Below are 17,433 nucleotides of genomic sequence, written 5' to 3'. Positions count from 1 at the left end.
GAAATTATTTGTCGTGTTAGTTATTCGGGCCTCCTGCCCTTGGGTTAATAAAGAAATGCTCATAAAAATGAATTATTTGATATAAATACAGAAGCTTACGCTTGGGGAGAACAAGAATGGTATGACTATTTATTACCTGCACAGATCAAACAAAAACAACATATGCAACTTCTTTATGTATGCATGAACCTACATGAGTACTAAGGTTTTATCCATGGTTTTATTGATCTTTCCAAGGAAATGGCCGAGAAAATGGCACTTGACCTTCTGATCGCTGTCTAAGAGAATCCAATACCCAGGCAGGACCGACAGCTACACATCTTCAACACAAATGAGCAAATGCTGACCATATAGGCAGAGAGGAATGTCTTGTAATCGACGATCATGCCCCTGAAACAAAAGGGAAGAAGAATTTGAGAATCAAGCTCTTTATTGCTCTTACTTCTTTCAACATTATACAGAAGTGAAGAGAAATTATTTCAATACAATGGTTATTCATTCTAACTACTCATTTGCCTATTCTCCTTCTAATCAGGTTGATGACATTGAGCAACCAGTTGCAAGCATGTCACAAATGCATGGCATAGATTTCGAATTTAAACTAAGCACCATGCGTTGATCTCGAAACTCTTTATTTTTATTATTATCATTTTTTATTATTTTTTATTATGCTCTAACTTTTGCCGAGGCCGCCCTTTCGGGTTTTCAACTTAGCCCTTTCTTTTCTTTTTCTTTCTCTCTTTTTTTTTTTTAAATCAAAATCATCATTTCAGACATTGAATCTCTTCATTTGATCCTGACTGACAATTCGATTGACAGGCTTCCCTTCCGAAGTGACCAATTCAGCGGCACCCTTATCCGACAGCTTCTGGATTTTGAATGGTCCATGCCAATTGGGTCTGAATTTCCCTCTAAGGTGACTTTGGGATTCGTGGTCTAACAGTCTGATCAGCACTGAATCTCCACTTTTCAAAGTCCTTGGATGTACCCGCTCACTGTAGAAACAAGCAATCATTCTCTCTTTTTTTTTTTTTTGATTTTTTTATTTGATTTTTTTTTGTAACAAATAACATGTCATTCCTACAGTACTGTCACTCAGGACGTCCATATGTGGAAGAGGGAGATCATCTTTGGGCAAGGCTTTGGTCGACACGGGTTGTTAGTTTCCCATCTTTCTTGAGCATAGGGACTATATTCGCTGCCCATTCATGGTAAATGCACCACCTCCACGAAACCTGCATCTAGCTATTTCTGAACTTTTAGCATTGATTTTATCTTGCCACTTTGGTCTGATCCGTCTGCTTTACTAGCCTGATATTCGGATTGATGGGGATGAAATGCTCTACAATTGGCTTGTTGATCTCTGGCATATCAGCATAATTCCAGGCAAAGACTTTTGGATTCTTCTTGGGACATTCTTGGAGATCATTTCTGAGCTCAAGCTTAAAGCTTGATCCGATTTCGATTATTTTGGGATCTTCGGTGGTGCTTAGGTTAAATGCAAAATGATATAATACATTTATGCCAAACATGCGTGTGGTATAATCAATGCCATGAACATAACAATCAAGAGAAGTAAGAAAACAAGTAATCAAAATTCATTCCCATTGATTGAAATAGTAAATGAAGTTCATTCAAATTGTTCTTAAAGCAATATTCAGAAAAACAAAAAGAAAGATTAAGAGCTTGTTCAATTCGCCCATCAGCTAACTTTAATGGTTTCCGGGCGCCGGCTTATTATGCTCAGGAGGCTTGGTGATCTTCCCGCTATCTATCAAATCTTGGATATCATGTCGGAGCTTGAGACAATTATCAGTAGAATGACCTTTACACTGATGATATTCACAGTCTTGATCAGCGAACCTACCTTGAATAGGCTTAGATGGATTAATTGGCAACTTTGACAATACGCCATTCTCAACGCAGGATCTCATGACTGCGCTTAAAGGCATGCCCAAATCAGTGAATTCCCTTTTCTTTTTCTCCGTAACAGCTCTAACTATATTGCTACTCCCTAATTGGTTTATAGCTGCATGACCAACATTTCTGTTATGATTACTGCTGGAAGATCGGTAGTTAACAAACCCTCGGCTCTTCTTTTTCTTTTTGTTGTACAGTTCTTCAAAATTCAATTCAGCCCTCCGTATCCCCAGATCCAGGCCGTCATATCTTTTCCTATAGTTCTTGTACGATGTTTGAGGAAATCCTCGCAACACATCCTCTTCGCCGTATTGGTTCATCTGAGCAACACGGATGGACTCCGACAAATGGGACCTCGGGTCATCATTCTCCGCAAACAGGGTATGCTTCGAAAAAGTAAAATTTGTGGGCTTCAAGACATACTCTGTCACATGAAAATTGATGACTAGATCTTTTTCTTTCGAAACAGATATCCTCTCCACCTTGTCCTTTAGTTCTGCTATTTGCTTAATCAGCTCATTCTCAGTCGGACTAGCATTATCAGCTGATGATTGACTACCCAAGGTGTGTTCTGGAGCCTCTCTTCCCTCCACTATAGGCTGATTACTTGAAGTAGGCGGCACTTGGTTCTGGGCTCTATCTTGAGCAAGGGCAGCAGCTATTATTTCAGAAATGGTCCTTATTTGGGCTGGAGAGAAACCCATCTCATTCACAGTGTTATCAGCCATCCCAACCAAATATGAATCAGAAATTGAATCTGAAGAACTTGAATGAATCACAGGACTAAACGGAACAGGCTCGGGGATTGGGATACTCTGACCAAACGTTGACCAGGGCGTCGGTGCCAAGCTCTCGAGGTGATTTTTCGGGAAGGATCAATTATGACTGATAGATATAAACACCTGAGTTAAAGTAGGTCCTGCATGTATGCATGAGAAATAGCAGCACATAGAATGAGAAATGCAGTTCTAATGTGCTAATGACCGGTATGGAAATAAGATCTCGATTTCAATGACTAGACCCAAAATTCGGTGTGAATAACATGGCAATGACTTATTTTGTATTCAAACATTTTCGGCATTATCTGTCGTCGACCGTCCCTTTTTGGAATTTACAGTCGACTATTTTCTCTCAAGTCCCTAACTTTTGCCTTGGAATGAAAGAATCTCCAAGCGGGATTTTTATTATTTTTTGTGTCCTTAATTTTTGCCTTGGAATGGAAGAATCTCCAAGCGGGATTTTTCTTATTTTTACTTTTTTTTTTTCTGTATCCTTACTTTTTGCCTTGGAACATATGGTCCCAAGCAGGATCTCATTTTGTTTTGTTACAAATTTTGTAATCTCTTGCTCACTTATTTTCAGATAATGCGAGAAATGTGACAATACAAAGGAATCACAACCCCCTTATAACTCCCTTTTCTTTTGGGTATTGATTCACTATAAGTGATTGCATTATATTATTCAAAACGAATTTGAGGTCCAGTCTCAAGACCAAGGTCAAATGTTCATACCGAAAATTAGCTCTTATTAATGCATGGCTGAAAAGAAAAATGTTACATGGTGCATGAATGTCACAACATATGCACAGTTTATATCATACAGGGGAACGGGAGTCGGGAAATGCATGCCTTCCAACCTTATTTCTCCCACACACAGATTCCATTGGTATAAATTCCGACATCTATTTCCTAGGAATTGGTCTAATCTCGACAACCAACAGGGGGTTTTGAGATTGACGATACAAACTCTCGAAAATGAATGCGGCATAACAACAGCAAATAGAACCGGGTATTTCCTTAGGGGAAGTAACTACGGTTTTTAACTACATGCATTGGCTTTAGTCTTATTGGGCTTAACAAAGTCCGGGTTCCGCAAACAGGATTCGGGCTTTGTTGGGCCTACTCCTTTTGACGCACCTTTGAGGTACTAGGCTTGCAGTTGGTAGTAATGTTAATTCTCGGATGGATGCACCTAAATCGCATGGTTTAGGCTAGATCCACCGTCAAACTTAATACCAGTACAGAAGGGTAGTATGGATAGAATGAGGTGAGAAGAGAGAAATGCTAATGAATGCAAAAATCCTAGAAAGAAAAGGAAAGCAATTTAAACACATACGGACGATTAAAAATTTTCCATCGGCTTTTCTAACCAATTTTATTTAAAAAGTAGGCTTTTTAGAGTCAATTCCTAATTGCAACCACTAAATTATTTATTAAAAACAACCGGGGATTAATGGGTGCAAAATCCCCAATGAAGTCGCCAAACTGTTTTCGCCGAAATCCTAACCCCGGAAGGATTTCGGAAAACTATTTATTTATTTTTATTGAAAAGAGTGATAAAAATCTTTTTTGGATGTACGATGCCGATAAATCGGTCTTATAAATTATTTTGAGTCGCCACCCATTTTTTCGGCAATGAGACTGTTTTTATTTTTTTATTTTATTAAATGATTCCATTAAACCCATTTTTTATTCAAGGCCAAAGGCGAACCAATGAGGTTCTTGGTAAGGGAATTAGGTACGTCGGCCCGTTGAAAGTTGACGCCCGGAAAACCGGCCTCTTTTAACCTACAATTTCTAATTTATTTTAATTTTAGAAAAGCCAATTTATTTAATTAAACCCAACCCGAATAAACCGAACCGAGTTCCTATGTGGAAAATTAATTAATCGTCCCAATCAAATCTAATTATCACATAGCAATTATTCAAATCAAAGCAATTAAATCAAAGCGATCAAACCAAATAAATAAATAAAAAGACCCGCTCTTGCCTTATGGTTAAAGGCGGGCAACAAACCGAACCGAAAATATTAAATCAAATAAATAAATGACCCGCTCTTGCCTTATGGTTCAAGGCGGGCAACAAACCAAACCTAAAATACATTCTACCCGATTTAAATCCAACCCATAAACCCAAAATCATGCATATTTATTATTTAACACTAGAAATGCAAATTGTTAATAAACATGCAAATTAATCTTAAATATAAATAAATCAACAAACTTAATTTTATTTTCATTTAAACATAAATTGCAAAATTCATATAAATAAACATATAAAATTACATTTTAGTATTCTAAGTTTATTTAAACTGTGATCTGTTCATAATTGGGCATTTTCAAATTTATTGAAGAAATTAGATTTTATTTTCGTATAAAATTTTTTTTTATTTTTTTATTTTTTTTATTTTTCTGGAAAAATCGATGAACAGTCTCGTGACACGACTGTTCTTGGATGAACAGTCGCGTGACACGGCTGTTCTTCATGAGCCGTGAATAGTGAACAGTGAATAGTGCACAGTCGCGTGACGCAACTGCACAGTCGCGTGATGCAACTGCACAGTCGCGTGACGCAACTGTTCTTGGATGAACAGTTGCATGACCCAACTGTTCTTCCAGGAACAGTTGCGTGACGCAACTGTTCTTGGATGAACAGTTGCGTGACGCAACTGTTCTTGGATGAACAGTTGCGTGACGCAGCTGTTCATCCAGGAATAGTTGCGTGATGCACTGTCCTAGCCCAGAATTCATTTTTAAATGTTTTATTTACATTATTTCTTACTTAAATACGATTTAAAGACATATAAAATGGCCAAATATGAATAGAATATAATTTAAAGAAACTTAGATTACTAAAACCACAAAAATATTACTAAAATCACAAAAATATATAAAAAAAAATACAAAGAATGTTAAGGAAATTACCTAATCCTCAGATTGATGCTTGCAAATGGATCAAATCTCTTAATAAATGATAGCTAAGATTTCCAGAAGCCTTTTTTTCAAGGATTTAATTGTGGTTTCTTTATAGTGTGTTTTTTAGGGTTTCAAAATCGTGTTCCTCTTTTTTTTTTTTTTTGTTCTTCTTCTGTCAAAATTGTGAGAAAGAGATGTATTTATAGGGTAGGTCAGGACACAGCTGCGTCACGCTACTGTAGCTGCGTCACGCAGCTCATTTTCACAGTCGCGTGACGCGACTGGCAGTGGGGTGGCGCGACTAGCAGTCACGTGACGCGACTGCCAGTGGGGTGACACGACTGACAGTCGGGTGACGCGACTGGCAGTTGGGTGACGCGACTGGCAGTTGGGTGACACGACTGATAGTTGGGTGACACGACTGGCAGTTGGGTGACACGACTGATAGTTGGGTGACACGACTGGCAGTGGGGTGACGCGACTGGCAGTGGGGTGACGCGACTGGCAGTTGGGTGACGCGATTGGCAGTGGGATGACGCGACTGGCAGTTGGGTGACACGATTGACAGTTGGGTGACACGACTGAGAGTTGGGTGACCCGACTGGCAGTGGGGTGACACGACTGGCAGTGGGGTGACACGACTGGCAGTTGGGTGACACAACTGGCAGTTGGGTGACACGACTGACAGTGAGGTGACGCGACTGGCAGTGGGGTGTCACGACTGACAGTTGGGTGACACAACTGGCAGTGGGGTGACACGACTGGCAGTGGGGTGACACGACTGACAGTTGGGTGACACAACTGGCAGTGGGGTGACACGACTGGCAGTGGGGTGACACGACTGACAGTTGGGTGACACGACTGGGAGTGGGGTGACACGATTGGCAGTGGGGTGACACGACTGACAGTTGGGTGACACGACTGGCAGTGGGGTGACACGACTGGCAGTGAGTGAGGTGACGCGATTGGCAGTGGGGTGACACGACTGACAGTTGGGTGACACGACTGGCAGTGGGGTGACTCGACTGGCAGTTGGGTGACACGACTGACAGTTGGGTGACACGACTTACCTAACCAGAAACTTAAAATTGGTTTGATTTAAATCCTTAGATTAAAAGACTTCTAGATGGCATTAACCCATTCATTTCACATCCTCGTATCGTCATTGGATCAGGCGGGGCATAAAAAACACGCGTCAATAGGCCCTAGTGCCGGTCCGACCCATGGAAACTGGTCGTGACAATAAATGACTCATAATCTATTTAAATAAACCAAATTATTTTATTGCATTCAAGTCACTTTAAATCCATCTTTCTTTTTCAAATCCCCCTAATTTCTTATATTTCTCTCATTCTCTCCTCATCTTATTCTCATCCCCTTCTTTTCAGAATAAATAGGCTTCGAAGCGTTTGTCCACCTATCCCATGATAGATGCAAACCCAACGAACTCAACCATTTCAACCAAACACTATGACAAATGCAACATACCTTTGTTAAACTTAACACAAGATATTGTTACATCTATCCTTGGTTTAATATGGATAGGTATGAAACAATTAAACCATCAAAGTTGATTCTGAAAAATTACCTTATTGCAAATTGAACATGGTATAAAGTAACATATATACTCATTGTTCTTCTAAAATCTATTTCAATTTGCTGACTTATCAGCTATTTCAATACAACTATTAATTTCTTATGTATGCACACTAACTCTCAAAACCAAAAAAAGTCTAATAAAACAATCTCATTATAATCTTTTAATCTCTTTGCAGACTATAATACACTTGGTTAGCAATTTTGAACTCTTGTTCATATGTGACAAGTTATCATTCTCTTGTTTATTTTGACAAGTTTCCTAGGGTTTTTTCTATCGCTGGACTAATGTTGAATACAAGTGAAGTTGCAAGACTGGTGGAGGAGATGTATGTTAGGCTTTCCATAGAGGAGAGTATTGAACGTGTGGAAGTTGTGGAGGAAGGGGAGTGAGGATGTGATTGATTAACCGCTTAGCTTGGTGGGTCGACTGCTATTTGAAAAGCCAATGAATTTCATAGCTTTTAAAAATACAATGGCATCGGTTTGGAGGCCTGTGAAGGGGATGTTGCCGAAAGACTTGGGGAATAATGCTTTTGTTTTTTAGTTTATGCACCTAGTGGATTTGAAACATGTCATGCAGGGAGGTCCATGGAATTTTGCTCAAAACTTAGTGATTCTTAAACATGTTTCTGCAGGTGTTGATCCTAAATAAGTAGAACTCACTCAGGTTGAGTTTTGGGTCCAAATACATAATCTCCCTATTAGTTTTATGTCATAAAGGATTGGGAAGGAGTTTTGAAATTTCATTGGATCTTTCTTACAGGTATATGGAGGGAGTATATGTGTATTCGAGTTGCACTGGATATTCATAAGCCTCTAAAAAGAAGAATGCAAATAAAGAAGATGAGCGGGGACTGGATTTAGATAACTTTTAAGTATGAAAGGTTATCAACTTTCTCCTTCTTTTTTGGTGTGCTAGGCCACTTTGATCGTTTTTGTAAAACTTTATTTGATAACCTAAGCTTCCCTCGTGATTAGTTCACCTATGGTGCTTGGATGCGAGTTGATAATAGAAAGGCATCGAACATTGGTGACAAGTGGTTGTTGTCGGAAGCTAGACTTCTAAGTGGTTGGCGAAAAGGAGAGGAGGGTACATTATGGAGTTCGATCAGCCAGGGGGTACGGTGGGCGGCTCTCCCCAACAGTTCGAGAATCTCATGATTCACGCAGATATCCTGCAGGAGTCAAACTCTAAAGATTTCATGCAGACTAAGGAAACTATTGTGCCCATTGCCAATATTGGTTTCAATATGGACTCTTTAATTGTGGCTGTCTAAAAGTGGCGAGGAGTCTAATAACATGGAACCATTGGGTCAAATTATGGAAGTTATTAATAGGTAAAAAAACTTGCTAGAGGCGAGTTCTGGGGTCCAGCCCGCCTATATCTTGGAAGTGTTGTAGGCTTGGGAACCCACGTACAGTTAATGAGTTAAAGGAATTAGTGTCCTTGAAGCATCCTAGTGTTATTTTTCTAATGGCAGTCTTGATGGGTTGGTCTAAGGTGGATCGTTCGTCAGGCTCTTGGGTATGATGGCCCTTTTGTGGTAAGTCCAGTGGGTCATAGTGGCAAATTAGCTTTACTTTGGAAAGAGAAACCCAGTTGCTCTCTTATAAGCTATAGCCATAACCATATCGATGTTAGGGTGGCTGTTGAAGGTTTGGAGCCTTTTCGTTTCATAGGCTTCTACGGTTTTCCAAATCACAATCATAGGAGACAATCATGGAATCTTCTTAAATCCTTGAAGCCAAAGTCGTCCTTACCATGGGCTGTGGTAAGGGATTTCAATGATCTTTTCCATCATTCCAAGAAGATGGAAAGGGTTGACCATTCCTCTTGGTTAATGCATGTATTCAGGGATGCAGTCAATAAATGTGAACTGTTGGATCTGGGTTTTGTGGGTAATCAGTTTACGTGAGAAAGGGATAGAGGCACAGAGGATTGGGTTTGTCAACGGCTTGACAAAGCTCTGGTTTTGTGTTCTTGGAATAATCTCTTCCTAGATGCTCGTCTTTTTCACATGCAAGTTGTTTCAAGTGATCATTGTGCCATTTACTTGAATTTAGGGGTGCCTTTCATTCGTTATGTTAAAAGAGGTTCGAAAATGCTATGGGAACCAAACTTTCAAAGGTTGTCAGAGAGGCCTGAGATGTGGATTTTGAGTTGGATACTAGGGACCGGATATATCGTTGTGGTTTTTACCTTGCTCAGTGGGGAGAAAAGCAGAAATTGCTATTCAAACAAAAGTTACGAGAAAGCAGAATGCATATGGCTTGGTATAAGTTTAAGAATGATGCTATTTCTATGAGTTATACAGGGCGACAAGAGATGCATATTCAGAGGTGTTAAGGCAACAACAGGCATATTGGCAACAAAGAGTGAAGTAGTATCAGTTACAAGATGGCGATCGAAATACATGCTATTTTCATACTATAGCCTTTGCTTGTCAGAAGAAAACACATTTGTGCAGTTAAAAGATGAAATTGGTCAGTGGAAAACTTTGGATGATGGGCTTAAGGACTACATTGTGCATTATTACACTAATTTATTTACTTCGAATCAAGGGGATGATGAGACAATTTTGGAGTGAATTAAGTGGAAGGTACAAGCCTCTCACAAAGATATTCTTTTGCGCTTGTTCACCGTTGAGGATATCAAGCAAGCTGTTAAAGGTATGCATCCGGACAAGGCACCAGGCCCAAATGGACTGTCTCCTAGCTTCTATCAACAGTTTTAGTTGATGGTTGGTAACAAGGTGAGTGTAGCTTATCTTGATTTTCTTAATAATAATGGTACTCTCTTAGGAAGGAATAAAATAAATATCATTTTAATTCCTAAGAAAGGTAGTCCGAAGTTTATTTTTGATTTAAGACCCATCTCACTGTGTAACATAATAAATAAAATTGTAAGCAAAGCTATAGCTAACATAATGAAATTTTGTCTATCTGATGTTATCTTTGAGTGTCAAAGTGTTTTTGTCCCAAGTAGAGCTATTACGGACTATATTATGATCGCTTATGAAATTATGCACTTTCTTAAGTGTAAGACTTAGGGTAAAGTTGGGGTGGTGGTGCTGAAAACGGATATGAGCAAGGCATATGACCGGGTGGAGTGGTGATTCTTATAATGGCTTATGCTTAAACTAAGTTTTTGCAGTGAGTGGGTTGATAAAATTATGGGTTTGTTACAACTGTCAATTATGATATTTTGCATATGCAAACAGATTTGGCCCTATTATTCTAAGCAGGGGGTTGTGACAAAATGATCCTATCTCATCATATTAATTTATCATTTGTACGGAGGCCCTGTCAGCATTGTTGGAAAAATTTCTAGCGGCGGGTCAACTTCATGGATGTAAGGTGGTAAGATCTGCTCCTGTGATTTCTCATTTATTTTTTGCTGATGATGCCTTTTATTTCTTTAGGGCTCTTCTTCTGGAGGCATTTATCATATAAAATTGTCTTGGTCTTTATCAACAAGCTTTAGGGTAAGTTGTGACTTTGAATAAATCTGAAATTCACTTTAGTGTCCACATTAACGCTCAATCCAAGCATGATATATGCTCCTTATTGGGAGTTGGACATGCGAATTCTTGCTCTAAGTATTTTGGCTTGCCTTGTATTATTGGAAGACGAAAGAAGGAGGTGTTTTCATATGTTGTTAATGAGGTTGTGAAGAGATTAGGTGGGTGGATGCGGAAAATGTTATCTCAGGCCAGTAAAGAGATTCTTCTTAAGTCGGTTGTGTAGGCGGTTCCTAACTACTTGATGAATGTACTTTTATTGTCAAGGGATACAATTGATTCCATTAAAAAGGCAATGAATCGTTTTTGGTGGCGCAATGGTAAAGAGGAAGGCTCCGATTTGCACTGGTTTGCATGGTATAAACTATATTATCGCAAGGAGGATGGTAATTTGGGCTTTAAAGCTCTAAGGGACTTTAACATTGCTCTCTTGGTAAAACAAACATGGCGTTTATTAATTCAATCACACTCTGTAGTAGCGAGACGTTATAAGGCTAGGTGGTATAAAGATGAGGCTTTATTCGAAGCTCGAAAGGGTAATAGCCTAGGTTTTTTTTGGAGTAGCATTCATGAGAGTCTGGGACTGCTTCAAAAGGGTTTGTATCTGAGATATTGGTAACGATTTTCGACTCCGGATTTTAATTTTCCATGGTTGCCAAATATAACTGCTCCCTATGTGCAATCATCGAACAACACAGGTATGGAAGACATGATGGTTTAGAACTTGTTTAGCCATGGGCGATGGATATGGGACAATGAAGCTCTGTCAATGTTGTTCTCTCCTCATAAGTGTAATATTATTAGACAAATTCTATTGAGTGCTATGGATTTTGAACATTCATAGTTTTGGTGGTGGGGAACGAAAGGTAGCTATTCTATTCGGAGTGAATCAGATTCGATATAGGGAGAAGAGTTATCATTCTCCTGTTCATGAACGGCTTTGGAAGGCTGTGTGGAGCTGTGTATAGCTGGAAAGATCAGAAATTTTGTTTGGAGGGTGGTGTTAGGATGTCTGCCTATCCTGGTATATTTGAAAGCTCTCCATGTAGACATGAACACTACATGCCCTTTGTGTGGGGTGGATGAGGAGACGACACTTCATGTTGTCTGATTATGTCCAATAGCTCAAGCCACATGGAGCCAATCTAACCTGGGGTGGTGAACGAGAGTTACTTCTATATCTGGGTGGTTGGAGTCGATTCTCATTAATGTGTCTAAGGACAAATGGGGCCTAGCATTTACTTTAGCATGGGAGTTGTGGTGGAATCAAAATCAGATGGTATGGGCTCAAAAACAGGTTCCATCCTCGATCATTATAAGAAGAGCTAGGCATATCATGGATGAATGGCAAAAGGCGCAGACAAGTTAGCAGCGTGGAGGCTTTCAAGGTCAGTTGGCATTTCCTGTGAAGTGGTGTGCTCCGAAAGTGGGCCTATGTAAACTTAATTTCGATACAGGATAGGATGTTGTACCGCATAGAGTAGGTTTAGGTGGCTGTTGTAGGATGACAAGGTCGATGAAAAGGAGGTGGCAGCATGGTTATGGAAGGTGTCATGAATGCAACTATGGCTAAGTTGTTGAGTTTCTGTTGAGGCCTTAAGCTGGTTAAAGAATAAAGGTTTCTTGGGAAGTTTGGAAGTTGAGAGTGACTATCTGATGGTCATCCAAGTTTTATGCACTTTAGTTTCTGATTGTTCCTGTTTTGGTATTTTGCTTAATGAGTGTAGAACTCTTCTTAATGAGTTCAATGCTGTAGCTTTGCTATTTGCTAAAAAAATCAGTGAACCCTTGTGCCCATTTGTTGTCAAGGGCTAATTCTTTGTCTGGTTTGATGGAGTGGGGTCCTGTCCCTCCTGCAATTATTCAGGATGTTCTGTTTCTTGATCCTTTTAATAGATAATCATCATTCTTATTCAAAAAAAAAAAAGAAAAAGAAAAATCTCTTTGCAGATTTAAATTAATACTACCTAATATCTTATATTATTTTATATTATCTAAATAACATAATATAAATATAAGAGTAAAATATACTTGGATTCCTAAATTATATTCTAATTCATACTTTTCTCACTCTATTTTGAAAAATTACTTTTAAGTCGTTAATATAGAATTTTTCATCTAAAAAATAAGCATATTCCATCCAAAAAATATACTTAACTAACTTTACGGTGCAAATTTTTTATACGAAAGGAGACAATAAGGAATTTAAGCAAAACTTAGAAACATTATGATAATTTCTCGAAAATAAATGGATAAAAGTATTAATTAGAATATAATTAAGCATAAACTATTTTTTACCCTAGATATTAAACATATAACTCAAGACTTATTTTCATCCATCGTCCCACGACTATACTTCTCATTTCTAACTATACTTCTCATTTCTTAATTGTTTTTATACTTCAACTTGTTAGCTAAAAATACATGGACTTTTATTGAAGTAACACGGAAGCCTTTTTACCAGTTTTTCAGTTACCTGCGGGTGAAAAGCTGACATGGAATTACTTAGTCAACAAATAATTATTTTCAAAATGCCACATCATATTTTTTTTAATAATGTTAACTCCATTTTAATTTTATTTTTCCCTTTCATCTCTCCTCTACCCATCTCTCTCTTTGCTCTAGTTCATCTTCTTAAAGCTATAAAAACAAAAAAAGATTAGATAACATTAGCACAACTCCAAAACAAGTAGAAAATTATTTACAAAAAATGGAAAATAAAGTATTAGGAAAACCTACTTTAAAAAAGCTTTCTCCATACATAAAAAAAGTGGTACCGAAGGGAGAAAAAAATATTAGGTAAAAATTACATAGTAAGATGGAAGCATAAACCACAATTATATGAAGTGGAAATCCACGGTATAATTTTTTTTATAATAGTTATCTTTAATTTGAAAAACTAACCCAATAAATTAAAAAAAAATTTTAAAGTTACAAAAAAAAAAAAAAAAAAAAAAAAGAGAAATCCTACCAAGCACCATGGTCATCCGTCTGATGGAGAAGATTTCATTTGATTTCAAATATATAGAGAGAAATACAAGATCTATACAAACATGAAGATCAAGAAGGAGAGTGGTACTGAATTTTTATATTTTTTTACAGAGAGAAATGGAGTGTACATTATCAGGATTGAATGCTCTATATGACCATTAATGGAGGAAAAGATGTTTGGATCAGAAACAAGCGAGAGAGAGAGAGAGAGAGAGAGAGAGAGAAGGGTTTAGTTGGTGTTTGGTGGCTTGGTGTTGCTCCTTGACCATGAAATAATAAAAAATGGGATTGTGGTGCTGTGGGGAAGAGCTATGATCGTACAATGGAGAAGAGGAATGCAGTGAGCGGCAAAGAAGAGAGAGGAAGAGGGAACAGCGGAGAGAGAAAATTACAAGGTGGGAGAGAAAACAATTATTAAAAAATCATATATGAAATCTTTTTGTTAAAAAATATGTACATGTCAGCAAAATTACCGGCTGTTTACCGCATAACTGGTGAAAAAACTTTTATGTTATTTAAATAGTAATTTAGGTATTTTTAAATAATAAATTGAAATATAGGGATAATTAAAAATATAAAATATAATTAAGGGATAATGAGTGAAAATAAACCCATAACTCAGGGAATCTATCACTTCACTTTGTTCAACATTTTTGTTTATTGGTTTCACAAGTTGGTCATGCATGTGCATATATTTAATACACAAGTGGAACTTTTAAATTGCCAAATGCATATATTTAATACAAGGTCCAAAATATGCATTTGGCTCTTTTAAATTGCCTGTTGTATGTCCTCTCACTAATTAATTATTTGGTATATTTATATATTAAAAACACATTTGTGACCTTTTGAATTGTTTGTTAAACTTTATTATTAATTTGTTTTAAATTCACTTCTGACTGTGATTTGAATTTAAAATTTATCATTCCAAAAACAACTCAAATATTATTGAGAGGTTGTGCATTAATTAATTTAGTCCACACTATATTTTAAAAATACTAAAATCAAAATAGCCCAATTATATAGAAAATAAATCAAATATTATTCAATTTCGTTAAATATTCATTTCATCCCATTTTATTTACATGGTTTGACAAAACACCGCGTATTAAGAATTTAATTAAAAAAATTATTGTATTCTTTTTTACCTTAACTCATTAAAATATTAGTAAAAATCTTTCATTTAATGAGAATCATGTAAATAATTTATATTATTTAAATAAGAATAATAAGTAAATAAAATGGGATAAACTTAATATTATTTATTTGAATATCTGGGTGGGAGGGTTATGTGTGGAATAAGATTTTTGGATAATAATAATAATAATAATAATAATAAATGAAGTTATTAGTAGACGGTCTGCGTGTCAGGATGGAGAAAAGAAAGAAAAAGAACGGAAAAAGGCCAAGGAAAGAAAATGGAGAGGAAATCTGGGAAGAACAAGGGAAAGGAGAGAGAGACAGAGTTTTACAGAGGAGGATATGGAGCTTGAACATTTCGGCCATATTCATAATTTGATCTATAATGAAGAAGAAATAAATGACGAAAAGAACAATGTTTGTTGTGGGTGCAAGCAGCTAATATCAGGTCCTAGTTACAATTGTTTAAAATGCAGCTTCTTCCTCCATAAAGCCTGTGCAGAGCTACCTCGAGAGATCAACCATCCCTTGCACAGGAAACACCCTCTCACTCTCTTAATGGTCCAGCCATATTCTTCAGGACAAGGCTTTTGTGATCTGTGCAGTAGATCTTTAGACAACATGGTCTACAATTGTTCTCTATGCCAATTCGATCTCGACATCGATTGTGCCTTAAAGCCATGTGTTTCTGGTACACCTACAGGTAATTACGAGCATCAATTCTTTCACTTGATGAAGTCAATTAATTTCACTTGTGATACTTGTGGGAACGAAGGGACTCAATCTCCTTATATCTGTATTATGTGTCAAATTATGGTTCATAAAGAATGCATTTCACGACCTAAAGCTATTAGAATAACAGAGCATAAACATGTAATAACCCACTTCTATTTCCTTCAGAATAGTGAATACACAGATCAATCTTGTGGAATTTGTCAAATTGAAATTAACTTAGACCATGGTGGTTATTGTTGTTCTCTCTGCGATTATGTTGTTCATGTCGATTGCGCAAGAAAACATTTAATTGGGGTTGAAGATGAAACTCACAAACTTGGTACTGATGCTCTTGGAGATTTATCTATAAAATCAACTAGTGATGATGATGCAGACGAACAACTAGTTGCAGACAACAAACAGTTTAGTCATGAACATGGTTTGGCCATTATTGATCAGGTTAACAACAAGAAACGTTGTGTTGGGTGTATGTTACCATTGTCGTCTGCTTCAATAACCTATGGTTGTCTACAATGTGACATGTTTCTGCACAAGGAATGCTCTGAATTGTCTACTAAGATAAAACACCCACTTCACCGGCACTCGCTTACTCTTCTCTTAAAAGCATATAGCTTTGATGGGTTGTTCAAATGTAATGCTTGTGAGCAATATTGCCATGGATTTTGCTACCATTGTGAGAAATGTGATTTCTACCTTGATATTAGATGTTCTGCTATTATATCAACAACTCTTAAGCACCATGGCCATGACCACCTTCTTCGCCTAGTACTCAGCAAAAGAAGCTATAGCTGTCATTGCAGTGCTTGCTATGAAACCAAGTTCAGCTATTTTGAGTGTGAAGATTGCAACTTCTGTTTAGACTTTAAGTGTGCTACTCTACCAATCTCAGTTAGACACAGATTTGATGAGAAGCATCCTCTTAAGCTTACATATGATTTTGTTAGCGACAGGTCGTTTGACCATTACTGTGAGGTATGCGAGATGAGAATAGACCCTGGGACTTATGTCTTCAACTATGCACCCTGGTTTTATGGGTGTGAAGAATGTGACATTTCTATTCACCCTGAATGTGTTCTTGGAAGGTACCCATATATCAAGTTTGACAGAAGTAGTGCTTATTCACTTAGTGGAATCCATTCACATGGTCTAACTTTGGTCCAGAAACCTTTTATCTTGGTCAAGAAGAGAAAGTTCTACCCGCCATGTGATCACTGCGCTGAGCCTTTTGACGAGGACTTGGCTCTGCAGTGCAGTCAGTGTAATTTCATCATCCACCGGAAAGGTCCTTGTTTTACCCAAAACGTGCAACAGTAACGGGAGAAACAGACTTTGTTATTTATGAAGTTACTAAAAGTCTTCTTACCACAATTCTTGGTCTTGTACCCAAGAGTAATATTTTTTTTTGTTTATTTAATATCTGATAAATGAGATGTAGCCTATAAGCAACATATATTCCAATTAAATTTCAGAAAAAAAGCAAGAAACAAACAAAGACAGCCACGTTACATTACATATTACGGCTGTGTCCAGAGAGGGAACTGTAACATAAGACATTACAGTGACTTATTGAGGATGAAAGCGGAAAAAAAAAGAAAAAGGATCTGGTACCAAAACGGTGTCGGATACTCGTGATAATCAACGTCAGGTGCTTCCTCCTTGACCACAAAATTGAAACCGAAGTAATTGCAACCGAATGGAATCCAAATCAACAATCATCGGACGGTCCTCATGAATTATACTTGTAATTTTCTTCGAGTTAGTGTTATATCAATACCATTCACTGTATCCACAGAAAGTTTAAAGTGGGGTGTTATTTGCTCTACCTTTCCATTA

The 17,433-nt window shown here is 37.5% G+C and overlaps 2 protein-coding genes across 2 annotated transcripts; both read left to right on the top strand.

Annotated features, from left to right (window-relative positions):
- Positions 1–2,191: 2,191 nt before the first annotated feature.
- Positions 2,192–9,801, top strand: LOC149494782 (uncharacterized). The gene is made up of 4 exons (XM_089724429.1): positions 2,192–2,301; positions 8,715–9,112; positions 9,215–9,405; positions 9,529–9,801. Exons 1-4 carry the CDS (start codon positions 2,192–2,194, stop codon positions 9,799–9,801), a joined length of 972 nt encoding a protein of 323 aa, XP_089580555.1.
- A 5,322-nt stretch (positions 9,802–15,123) lies between these two features.
- On the top strand, positions 15,124–17,063 carry LOC105644233 (uncharacterized). The gene has a single exon (XM_089723604.1). It carries the CDS (start codon positions 15,208–15,210, stop codon positions 16,912–16,914), a length of 1,707 nt encoding a protein of 568 aa, XP_089579730.1. The 5' UTR covers positions 15,124–15,207; the 3' UTR covers positions 16,915–17,063.
- The last annotated feature ends 370 nt before the right edge of the window (positions 17,064–17,433 follow it).

This window comes from Jatropha curcas, chromosome 7 (assembly GCF_041381405.1).
Source record: "Jatropha curcas cultivar XTBG-Jc1 chromosome 7, XTBG_Jcur_1.0, whole genome shotgun sequence".
Classification (NCBI taxonomy): domain Eukaryota; kingdom Viridiplantae; phylum Streptophyta; class Magnoliopsida; order Malpighiales; family Euphorbiaceae; genus Jatropha; species Jatropha curcas.
The sequence above is the reverse complement of the archived record's forward strand: the minus strand, read 5'-3'. Positions and strand labels throughout refer to the sequence as shown.